At 36.1% G+C, this 12,340-nt stretch overlaps 2 protein-coding genes across 2 annotated transcripts in view; both read left to right on the forward strand.

The window, feature by feature from the left end:
• dhx29 (DEAH (Asp-Glu-Ala-His) box polypeptide 29) overlaps positions 1-4,222 on the forward strand; it is a 14,777-nt gene extending 10,555 nt beyond the window's left edge. The window contains exons 21-27 of the mRNA XM_016483434.1: positions 1,073-1,297; positions 1,442-1,578; positions 1,667-1,757; positions 3,153-3,470; positions 3,596-3,727; positions 3,903-3,999; positions 4,106-4,222. Of these exons, the coding sequence (XP_016338920.1) occupies positions 1,073-1,297; positions 1,442-1,578; positions 1,667-1,757; positions 3,153-3,470; positions 3,596-3,727; positions 3,903-3,999; positions 4,106-4,161 (1,056 nt within the window). The 3' untranslated portion in view covers positions 4,162-4,222. The remainder of the gene's footprint in view (positions 1-1,072; positions 1,298-1,441; positions 1,579-1,666; positions 1,758-3,152; positions 3,471-3,595; positions 3,728-3,902; positions 4,000-4,105) is intronic.
• Positions 4,223-5,604: 1,382 nt separating this feature from the next.
• Positions 5,605-12,203, forward strand: mcidas (multiciliate differentiation and DNA synthesis associated cell cycle protein). The gene is made up of 5 exons (XM_016483436.1): positions 5,605-5,792; positions 5,883-5,943; positions 6,462-6,544; positions 9,949-10,059; positions 11,423-12,203. The coding sequence occupies exons 1-5, from the start codon at positions 5,754-5,756 to the stop codon at positions 12,068-12,070; spliced, it is 942 nt and encodes a 313-aa protein (XP_016338922.1). The 5' UTR covers positions 5,605-5,753; the 3' UTR covers positions 12,071-12,203.
• Positions 12,204-12,340: the final 137 nt, after the last annotated feature.

The raw sequence follows: 12,340 nt of genomic DNA on the forward strand, positions 1-12,340 counted from the left end.
TTTATTCAACAATTCGTCTCCTCCGCATCACCCTATAGCGCCATTTTAGAGAGTATCACATACATAAACAATGTATGCTGTTCTGTGTCAGCTGTGCCACACAGATACATTTTTTACATTGTTTCCGCTTTGATTTGAACGAAAACAACGTATCTGCGTGGCACAGCTGACACAGAACAGCATACATTGTTTACGTATGTGATACTCTCTAAAATGGCGCTATAGGGTGACGCGGAGGAGATGAATTATTGAATAAAGTCGTTATTTTCGGGGGTTTTTGCACACAAAATGTATTCTCGTAGCTTCGTCAAATTACAATTGAACCACTGATGTCACATGGATTATTTTAACGATGTCCTTACTACGTTTCATGGCCTTGATCGTGGTAATTGTGTTGCTGTCTATGGGAGGATCAGAAAGCTCTCGGATTTCATCAAAAATATCTTCATTTGTGTTCTGAAGATGAACGAAGGTCTTAAGGGTTTGGAACGACATGAGGGTGAGTAATTAATGACAGAATTTTCATTTTTGGGCAAACTATCCCTTTAACTGTTAAAGTTTGTGGTCGATAAGATATTTTAATGTTTTTGAGAGAAGTCTCACCAAGGTTGTATTTATTTGATCAAAAACCGTAAAAAACTTAATATTGTGAAATATTATTACAATTTAAAATAACTGTTTTCTATTTGAATATATTTTAAAATGTAATTTATTCCAGTGAATTTTCAGCATCATTACTCCAGTCTTCAGTGTCACATGATCCTTCAGAAATCAGTCTAATATGCCGATTTGCTGCTCAAGAAACACTTCTGATTATTATCAGTGTTGAAAACCGTTGCGCTGCTTCATATTTGTGTGAAAATCATGATCATGATTTTTTTTGATGAATAGAAAGTTCGAAAGAACAGCATTTACTTGAAATAGAAATCTTTTCTAATATTATTAAAGCATTTGCAGTCACTTGTAGTCAATTAAAAAAAGTCTGACCTCAGACTTCTGAAGTAGTGCGCATATAGCATCTTTTCCGTTAGTAATACACTGACTTCTGTCACCTCTCTCTATGTGTGAACAGAAGTGTGAATATGGTTCTCCAGAGGATTTCCTGTGTCGAGCTCTCGATGCGCCTCAGCAGCAGGCCGTGTGTAACGCTGTCAGTCTGCTGAGGAAGATCGGCGCCTGTCAGCAAGATAGCTACGCCCTCACGCCACTCGGCCATCACTTGGCCGCCCTTCCTGTCAACGTCAAGATCGGCAAAATGCTCATCTTTGGCGCCATCTTTAGCTGCCTGGAACCCATTGTGAGCGTTTTTTTGCAGCATGTTACTCAATTTCTGTCATCATTTCTTACCCTCATGTTGTTCCAAGCATGTTAGACTTTCTTTCTTCTGTGGAATATTATTGAAGGATGTATTGAACAACTTTTGTTTGTTTTTACTATTCAGGCTACCATCGCAGCGGCCATGTCTGAGAAGTCCCCCTTTGTTACTCCTATGAGCAGGAAGGAGGAGGCCAACCTGGCTAAATCTGCTCTAGCAGTCGCAAACTCAGATCACATGACCATCTACAGTGCTTATCTTGGGTAATCACACATGTTCAACAGAACAGTACTGTATGGCGTTATGTGTAGAAAGGAAGTGAAATCATTGTAATGAAGTTACTGTTCACAGGTGGAAGAGCTCTCGGAGCGAGGGAACGCGTGCTGAGATGGCTTACTGCCGGAGACACTTCCTGAGCCGCACCGCTCTCATGACCATTGAGGTGACATCCTCTTACAGCTGCTAACACACTTGCTGATTCATTAGCACAGTCATCATGACCTGACGAATGTACGGCTGATCTGCTAGAACTTGAATTGGTTGAGCTGCATGTGTGCGAATAGAATTGAAAATCTTTATTTTGGGGGTGACGATAAATAAGTGTGTCCAACATGAAGAGGAGAAATCTTTCAAAAAATAAAAAGATATATATATATATAGAGAGAGAGAGTTAAAAAATCAAGTACCATGTTTTAAAAAATGTATTCTTGGTGGTTTCATACATTTTTAAAAACATTTGTATAATTTATACCATCAACGATTTTAGATTAATGTCTCTAAAATGTCATGTGGGGTAACCATCCAGAATTATTTCAGTATACTTACTACTTTATGTAATTTTGTTACATTTCTCATCTTCAACTTATATTATATTTAATTTCGGGGGGGAGGGGGGTTCAATTACATAGAACAATTTTTTTATTTGTTTTAGTTAACAATAACAACATTTATCCATCAAGTGAAAGGAATAACATTAAAAATATATATAAAAATTAAAAGATTATATCATAAATACACATTTTCAAACATGTTTTCAAACATAGTTTTCCAAGTAAATATATTTAAAAATAATATTTTGAAAAATATTTATATAATTTATACCAACAGAAAGAATTATTAATGTCTCTAAAATGTCAAGTGGTGTAACCATGTAGTTATTTTAGTATTATTTGTATACTACTAAAGTATTTGTTAATATTTTTATTTATAATTGTATATATTTTTCAGTTTTTATTTAACATTTTATTTTGGAAATTTTGTTACATGCTTTTGTCATTTTTATTAGTTTTTTATATTTCTGTGTAACTTTAATTTATTTTGATTTTACTTTTAGTTTTAGTACTCAGTAATTTAGTATTTGAACTTATTTCAATTTTATATTTACAATTCTAATATTCATCTATTATTTATATATTTTTTTAATTTCAGCTTTATTTCAGTTACCTAAAACAATTTAAAAAATAGGTAACTGATTCAAAAAATAAAAAGATTTTAAACATATTATCGTAGATAAAATATCTAAAATATGTGTTATTATTTTCTGTTTTGTGGTTTTCTGTCACAGAATGGCTTCCTGTATGTTGGGAATTTTGGGAACACCACACTGATTATTCAGAGAATGGTTTTCAAATACTAAAATATTAAAACTAAAATTTAACTTTTTTATAATCTCCAGACAGATACCTTGTCATTTTTTTTTTATCTTTGTCACAAAATAATATGAAAATGTATTGAGTTAATTCACAAATTGAGGTGTGTTCAAGTGAATGTAGGAATTTTGAATGTATTTCTGAATATTTAGAGGCAATACATTAAACTTATTTAACTTCTTCCTCAGGATGTGAAGCATGAGCTCATTAGGATGGTGGAGCAGGCCGGTTTCGTCGCCTCCAAGCCCGGCCGAACTCCTCGCTCTCGGCCCGGCGCTGAACCCAAAGCCCTCGGCTCGCTCTCCCAGCAGGACGTCTCCGTTCTCAAAGCCGTGTTGACTGCGGGTCTGTATGACAGCGTGGGCCGTATCCTCTGCTCTCCCTCTCTGGACGTTCAGGAGCGGGTGGTGTGTGTGGCTGAGACGGCTCAGGGAAAGGCCCACGTTCACCCCTCCTCAGTCAACCGCTTCCTACAGACCCACGGTTGGCTGCTCTTCCAGGAAAAGGTGCGTTGGACTAGCTTTAATATATTACTGTGACCTTTCGTGACACTTCTTGAAAAAAGTCTCTTATTACCCTGGTCATTCATACATTTGTGACTTGAACCACTATTTTCTCATCTTGCCTACAGGTGAAATACACTAAGGTGTTTCTAAGAGACACTACGTTGATCTCTCCTTTATCCATGCTGCTGTTTGGAGGTGATATTGACGTGCAGCACAGGGAGAGACTCATCTCTCTGGATGGATGGATCTACTTCCAGGTGAGGGAAAGTTTTTGTATGCGTGTCTTGTTTCTCATTGATTGTCTATGCTTGGTTGGTTGCCTGATTTGCATTGATCGCTTCATTGGCAAGAGCACTGATGCATCATAAAATGGTTGTCAAACTGTAAGATAACTCTAATAATAACAGTTAACACGGTTTCATTTCCCATCAGGCTCCAGTCAGAATTGGCGTGATCTTCAAACACCTTCGCAAACTTATCGACTCCCTCCTGGAGAGGAAATTGGCCAACCCCAAAATGAATTTGGAAGGTAACTTATTGTTGAATATTTTATTTTATTTGATATATTTATAGAACAAGGGTGCAGTCTTTCTGTTGTGAACGCACATATTGCCTTTTATTTGTATCCTTTTCAGATGAGAAAACCATACAAATCATCACAGAACTGATCAAGTCAGAAAACATGCTCTGATCTATGAATCACTGAGGGGTGAGAATGTAAATTATATTGCCAAACCAGAATAAAAATATTTTAAGACAAACAAAACGTTTGTGGTATTCTTTAAAGCCATTATCATAATAGACTGACAGGGTGGTGTTGTTGTTGGAGAAACAATCTTGTGGTTGTAATTTAATTGGTTTGTTATTGATAAAAGTGAATGCAATAACAAATTATGGTCTTGTAAATCTAACTTTTAAATTATGTAACTGGTTATGATTCATGTCTCAAGTCTGACACATAATTATTATAGATGAATAATAGACATTAAAAGTTAACTTGGGTAATGTCTCTGACATAGTGGACTTTGAGGATGCAATCTTCTTCATATTATTTAGAACAAAAAAAAAAAAAAGAGCCACAAAAAGCGTTGTCTTATTGTAATAATGGTAGTCTGATAGTCTTTTAAAGATGAAATTTGAGTAACATGCTTTATGGCTCCAAATGAATGTCTGTCTGTTCTAAAAGCCTATAAAACTGAATAATCAATAAGTACATTAGTGTACTTCCTGACAAACCCATCAACAACATGGTTCTTTCCAGCAGGGAAAGATCATCACACATTCCTCAGTGGTCAGTGCTTTGTTGATGCACCACTAGAATAGAACGGAATAGAATTAAACATCTTTCAGTGCTGTTATTGTTAAATGTTAAATGTTTCAAAAATTGAAATAAAGCGTATAAAATGAAAATTATTAAATGAAATATAAATAGATGAAAAACTAACTTAAAAATGTTCTCTTGGTAAATAAATTAAACTAATATTTTATAATAATTGCCTTTGAAGTACTAAAAAGTTAAGCAAAATATTAAAATGAAATAAAAATATATATTTAAAAAACTACAGAAAATGTTTTAAAAGCTGGTAACAATTTCTTTGGCTTTTTATTGTGACAGGACAGATCAGAATTGACGGGAAGTGAAGTGGGAGAGAGAAGGGGGGTGGGATCGGGAAAGATCCTGGAGTCGGGATTCGAACACGGGACGCCCGTAGCGCATGGCGCCGACTGGTAACTAGTTTAATAGACTTAAAAACCGAAATGAGAATTAAATTAAAATTAAAAGCTAACATAACATTTTAATAAATACTATAATAGTATAATAATAAAATAACTGTGGGAAAAAAACGGTTTTTATCATAGTGGTGTCTGGCTGTGTGTAGGGTATATTATTTGAGAGAATAGAATAGAATAGAATAGAATAGAATAGAATAGAATAGAAAGGCCAAAAACGGTTGAAACTGTGGAAACTGTTGATAATGTAAAATGTTGCAGAGAGTAGGAATATTTAAAGAAATGTACATCCTAAAACTTTATTCTCTTCTGACATTGTACTAATGTACAACTGTAAGAACGCGTAGTTGTTCTCCAAACAAAAACGGCTATAGATTATGAAGAATTAATCCTGGCGTCAAGGATTCAGTGTGGAGTGGGCGGAGCTTCGTTTGGCGCTGAATTGAACGGGCGCTCTGAAGCGCGCGGAGTCTGCGGACTCGAGGCACGCGTCGCTACGCACGTGACGCACCTGACGACAACGGTCACGTCAACACCGAGCATCACTCCAGCATGCAGACCTGCTACTACCCGCAGCTGCCTTATCTCACGGTAGTGCTTTTACATACAATCAATGAAACAGTTACAGGAATGTGCATGAGGGTCATTTAATAACATTAAACAATTGCATTCTATCAGCAGGACCATGCAGGGCTATCAGCCAACCAACCATCTACTGAAGATCTGCTGGACTTTGCCACAGGTGAGATTTACTGTACCTGAGAAAATGAAAATGTAGATTAAGATACAAAATGTGAAAACTGTGTTGTTACTATCATGTTTTGACGTTATCATTGTAATACGTTTTATTATTGTTGTATTAGCCTATAAATTATTATTTATTTATTTAGTTTTGTATATTATTGTAAATATATAAAAACATTATTCTTATTCTCCTTATTATTAATATTATTGCAGTGCTCTGAAATCTTTCATTTTAGTTTAAATCGCGCAATACTTGCTTTTTTCTCATAATTGCACATTTTTATCTGAGAGAAAAGTCAGAAGTGCGAGAAATAAACTCTGGACTGAGTTTATATCTTATACTTCTGACATTTTTCAGATATAAACAAGTCATTCTGAGGAAAAACATTAGTACTACTGAGATATAAACTTGTTCATTTAATGTTTTTCTTACAATTATTTCTTCTTCTTCTTCTTCTTAATATTATTGCAGTGCTCTGAAATCAGTGTAATTTGTATTTTGTATCTTATCCACAGATGCGTGTCAGTCCACTGATACACATTTAATGACACATGAAGACCACACAGATCTGGATCTCTCTCTAGAGCTGAATAGACAGGTGGGTTTAATCCAGAAGCAGTTCATTTCTGTTTTAACTTTACAAATTCAAAGTTAATTGAGCTGACTTGTTGGGCCAAGTTTCCAAGGTTTATCCAACCTTTTGACCAAAAAATGGAAGAAAAAAAATTCACACACCAAAGTTCGACTGAAGGTTGTTCAAGGCCATGATCCACTCTTTATTCCAAGATAGGCTATGTGATAAATGTAGATGAACATAGATTTAAAGGGGTCATGACATGGATTTTTTTATTATTTTAAAATGTTCCTTGAGGTTTACTTATAATGTTAATAAAGTTTTTTTGCACAAAAACAAAATGTGGGAAAATGATTATTTTCAACCCTCATTCTGAACCTCTCTCAGAAACAGGCTGTTTTTAAAGTCCCCCTGTAGTGAAAATCAAGTTTTTTATGTTGTTTATTTGTCTATGTGGTGTTTTTAATATGCTTTTAGACAAACCCCAGGAGGCGCTAGCTGGTGTGTGACTGAGTGGAGGCGGGACTAATTTGCATATTCATAGATCCGCATATAGTAAATAAGGCAAGGGTGTAGAGTTACATTCAAGCTATTTTAAGGCATGAGAAAATTATTTTCACAAGAAAAAACATTTAAATATGTCATTTTGATGATCAAAGATAAGTTTTAAGGGATAAAATATTTAACTACAGGGGGACTTTAAGGGGCGGGTCCTTTAAGGCTTCTCAGTAATCAGCGACTGTTATGATTGGCTAACGTCATCGCAAAGAGTGTCAACGCCCCCTAGCTATTGCATGAGTGTTTTGACAACATGATCAAAATAAAACAGTAATTTCCAGACAAAGCATTATAAAATCATTTACTTACGGTTTGTGATGCAGCAGCAGTCGGATCTAGTACCGCTTCATCTTTCAACAAATGTTTCTTTGTGAACTCTTCATGACACTGTGCCTCGTTTACAAAACAAAATACTCCGATCAATCCTCAGACACGAGCCGGGATGCCATTAAAAATAAACTATCCACTTGTTCCTCACGCTGGGATCCTTCTGATGTCTGTACGAAGACGTGAACTAGCTGTTTAAACCAAATGCATCAAAGCAAATGTTCTTTCATTTCATTTGTCCTACTGACGACAGACTCAAGCGTGTGGACTGTGACAAAGTGAACAGCAGTGAGCTAGCAGCAGTGATTGTAATTTCTATTTGCTTTTGACGCGACACAACACTCTCATTTAGCGTGATCAAGCCAGCAGGCTGGGCCTATGGTGAGAAGAAGATTTGTCGATGTCTTGCTCTGGAGGCGGTGTTTATGCAGACGACTGTGCCCAGGTGAAGTCACCCTGGCACCTCTAATCCAAACGAGCCGTTTTCTGAGGGTTATTACATAAATGCTTTTTAATTGATGATGAGGACATTTTAAGTTATGAAACTTGCAGGACGTATTATTAAGCATACAAAGACCTCTTCTATGTGAAAAGAACAAGGGAAATTTGGTTTCTCATGTCATGACCAGGACCGGATTTACGCATAGGCATTCTAGGCACGTGCCAATGCTCGCTCGTCCAGGGGAGGCCCAAACACAATGAAGAGATATATAATATTTTTGTTATACTATGGGCTATCTACAACAGTAAAAGAACCAAAACCCCAGAAGAATTGAGCAAATAAATATAACAAACAATAGGGTAAAAAATGACAAACTATTTCCATGTCTTCCACCTTTTTTATGTAGGCTACGGAAATCATGCTTTCTTTCTCCCATTCTCTCTCACAGACGCACACGCACTCGTGCACACGCGGAGACACGAACAGAAACTTCTTGTCAGCGCTGCCCTGCAAATTTATCAATAAAACAGTTTCGCAGCTGAAAAGCTACGACATTTCTCAGTAGCGAGGTTCTTGAAGCAGTTTAACTTAAAAGATTCGCTATTAGTAGACGCTGCTGCTGAACACTGCTGAGAGACACATGGACGCAGGTATTCACACGCACTTAATCTCTCTCCCTCTCTAATAACCGCATTAGACTGCATTAGCCTGCATATCAATGGCTCAAGCCTCCGTTATTAGCTCTAAAATGACGTTTTGGAATTTGCAACGGAAGGTTTGGGATGAGGTGCATAAAAAAATTGTTCAACACACATGAGATTTCAGGACGGAAACATGTTTAATGTCTTGATGTGTGGTTGTGACTCCAGGCCGTTAAAATTATTAGAGAAATAATGCACTCCTGAAGTGGTTATGTGGCCACGACGCCGCGCCTATATGAAACGGTCTTTCTCATTCAAACAAATTAAGAACTACATTCGATTTTTATTTACTGAACGCAAGCACTTATTGCGATAGAAAACACTGTAACGGTTTCCACTGGTTAAGAAATATTTTTGTTTGCTTGGGTGGTAATATTAGGCCTAGGCTATTATATTAATAGGGAAGGGGGGCCCAAAAATTTGTTTTGCCTATGTCACAAAAAAAGGTAAATCCGGCCCTGGTCATGACCCCTTTAATGTTTCCATTTTTGAAGTCAAAATTGCCCCTAGTCCAAGAATCAGCCAAAATATCCCACTTCAGTATAAGCTAATTTATTCCCAAACCATCCTCAGATAAGTGACTGCATGAATTTTACTCCTTGGATTGGCCAGTGAAACATTTGAAAATGAAACTTCTTGCCTTCTCTTAAAAAATCTTTTTTTAGTCAAAGTGTGGTTTATTCTTGGTCACCAGTGGGAAACTACAGAATCAGAACATGCTCACTTTCTCAACAACACCCAAATAAATTTATAAAGCTGCAAACACTAAAGTTACATAATGCATTTTAAAAGCCAATTGTTTGTTGTACAATGTACATTTCTTTTACATTTGACTGTTTTCATTTAATGTAACAAAGACCATTTTTTCAAAGAGGCAAACTGGAATAGCTTTAATTGTACAAACTCATAAAATCCAGGTCTCATTCACAGATGTAACCTGTGGGATTAAACAAGTTAAAAACATTTTAGAGAACTGGAAAAATATTCACACACTGCAGCTGCTGATTTCTACATAAAAATGTCCTATGTGACATAATTGCTGACCACTTCTGTTTTTGCTTGTTATATTCCTTAGTGACTCAGAAATGATTATCTTGCCTTAGCAAGTGTTGTTCAGACCACAGTTTGTCAGTGCATCCTTATATTTGTAATTCAAATAACTGAGCAATCTATTCAGATTCTGCTGCATGTCATCTGATAAATGGTTTCTTATGAAAATGCATAAGCATGATAATGATTCTTCGCTTGTTCAGGTATGCAAACTGAATGAGCTCATTCTGTTTTGAGGGCACATGTTTGACTAGGTCATCATGAATCACATTATCTCATGTCTCCATGCCAGTGCTCACATACTTCTCTAAGTGTGTTAGTGAGTAATAATCATGTGTCTCTCTCTGCAGCTTCATGCCACACTCAGGAGAAAGCAAGAGGAAATATCTGCCCTGAAGGAGACAAATGCCCAGCTGAGAAATCTGGCTGAACAGACTGAAAATTATGCCACAATACTAGATGTAAAGCATTTTTTCCAGAAAATAATCAAGACAATACAGTACATCAGAATTCCTTATAATTACAGTGTACAGTTGCCACTTTTTATCTCACAATTCTGACTTTTTTCTTGCAATTCGGAGTTCACATCTTGTAATTGTGACATTTTTCTCAGATATAAACTAGCAATTGAGAAGTCAGTATGGTGACATTCAGCAAAGTCTTCGTTTATATCTCGCAATACTGACTTTTTTTTTTTCATAATTGCACATTTTTATCTGAGAGAAAAGTCAGAAGTGCGAGAAATAAACTCTGGACTGAGTTTATATCTTCTACTTCTGACTTTTTTTCAGATATAAACTCGTAATTCTGAGGAAAAACATTAGTATTGAGAGATATAAACTTGTTCATTAAATGTTTTTCTTACAATTCCAAATTTACATTTTGCTATTGCAACTTTTTTTTTGTTTGTTTGTTTTAGCCATGAATGAAATATAGAAAAAGCTAATTGTGACATTTTTATCTCACACTTCTGACTTTTTTCTCAGACATAAACTTTTAATTCTGAGGAAAATCGTAAGTATTGTGAGATAAACTTTTTCACAAAATTCTGAATTTACATCTTGCAGTTGTGACATTTATTGTTTCTGCCATGAATAAAAAAATAAAAGAGGTCATTTTGACTTTTTATCTCACATTTCTGAATTTTCATAATTGCAAGTTTATATCCTGCAATTATAAATTTATATCAGGATTGTTAAAATAAAGTCGCAATTACCTTTTTTTTTTAATTAATCAGAGAAAAATGCTTCCATAGATTGCAGTGATTATGAAAAAAAATTCCAGGCCTTGAAATCACAATATAAATTCAGCAAAAATGTAGCATAAAATCAAAATTGAATTCAAAAGTTATTTAACTTTTTACTGCACATTCTTGTGAATGCTTCACCTGTGCGTTATTTGTCCAATTACAGTGACACCCACTTTCACCATTCAATTAATTCCCAACAATTTTTTTCTAACTGAATATCCTGTTTCACCCTGAAATACGCCATATTTTGAAGTAAAATGCATTGTGAACAGCATTTCATAACATATTTCTTTTTTATTAAATATATAATTAAATAAATAATTTTTCTATTTGTATATATTGAACAGTTTATGGATGAAATGGGAATTATTTGCAGGTTTCGCATGTCTTTGATATTGTAATTGTGACAAATGCTGAATTGACCGTTCAAAAGTCATCTGTTTTATAAACTGTGTTATGTGTTATATTACACATATATCTGTGAAACTTCAGCAGCCAGAGGGCAACAAGACCTCCACATTTTCAGAGTCACACCCTCGAATGACCATTTGTCAATTCCACTTCCTGTCTACTAGGCCCTGACAACATCGTTCCAGAGAGACTCTGTATCACACTGCACTCCTGTGAGGCCAACAGAGGATCATTCTTCTGAACACACCTGGATCTCTCTGCTGACACAGGAAGAGCCATCAGATCCATCATCCACAGCTTTAACTAACTCCACCACCACTGACAAACAAAGCCCAACATCAGGGGTCAAGCAGCAGCTGTGGTCCAGCTGGAATGACCTTCTCTGCGAAGATGCTGAAGACAACATCTTGAACTGTCCGTCCAGTTCCAAACAGCCCAGGCTTGAAAATGAACTTGTACAAGTAGACTTGGAGCATCTGAAGGCCCAGCTGGACCAGGATGAACAGGCTCCTCAGCAACTAAGTGAAGATTCAGGCCTGACCCAGAATCAAAGCCTTGAGATGTCCTCTGGAGGGTTGATCGCACAAAGGGTGAACATATTTGGGGCTTTCCATGGGCTTCGAGTGGTTACACAAACCCCATCTGTCATATCTGATCTTAAAATGAGTGGAGATGATGGAAAAGTGTGCTTTAAGACCGCAATCGGGGACCACAGTACAGTAAAGACCAAGGTTTTCCCACATGGAAAGGCTTTCACTTCTCACACACCAAGTGGATCTTGTAGGTTCCTTTGGGTTCCTAATGAGCACTGAACAGCTTTATGATTCAAAGGGTTGAATTTGTGAAAAAACAACTTTGTTCAGTTTAGACCAACAAAGGTCCTTATTTGAGCAAGGCTGCTTTTGAATTCCCATCATTGGTCAACCTTTCAGAACTCCCTTAAAACTAAAGGTTCTTTATTGGAATCAATGATTCCATGAAGAACCTTTAACATCCATGGAACATTTCAATGCACAAAAGGTTCTTCAGATTTAGAAAGTTCTTCACACCAAGACAAAATGGTTCTTTTAAGAACTTTCCAC

This window comes from Sinocyclocheilus anshuiensis, unplaced genomic scaffold (genome assembly GCF_001515605.1).
Source record: "Sinocyclocheilus anshuiensis isolate Anshui unplaced genomic scaffold, SAMN03320099.WGS_v1.1 scaffold838, whole genome shotgun sequence".
Classification (NCBI taxonomy): Eukaryota; Metazoa; Chordata; class Actinopteri; order Cypriniformes; family Cyprinidae; genus Sinocyclocheilus; species Sinocyclocheilus anshuiensis.

Excerpts from the sequence above, each read along its gene's own strand:
- mcidas (XM_016483436.1), top strand. The coding sequence starts at position 5,754 with ATGCAGACCTGCTACTACCCGCAGCTGCCTTATCTCACG. Across the intron at positions 6,545-9,948 it reads CTCTAGAGCTGAATAGACAG|CTTCATGCCACACTCAGGAG; the intron begins GTGGGTTTAATC and ends CTCTCTCTGCAG. Across the intron at positions 10,060-11,422 it reads ATTATGCCACAATACTAGAT|GCCCTGACAACATCGTTCCA; the intron begins GTAAAGCATTTT and ends CCTGTCTACTAG.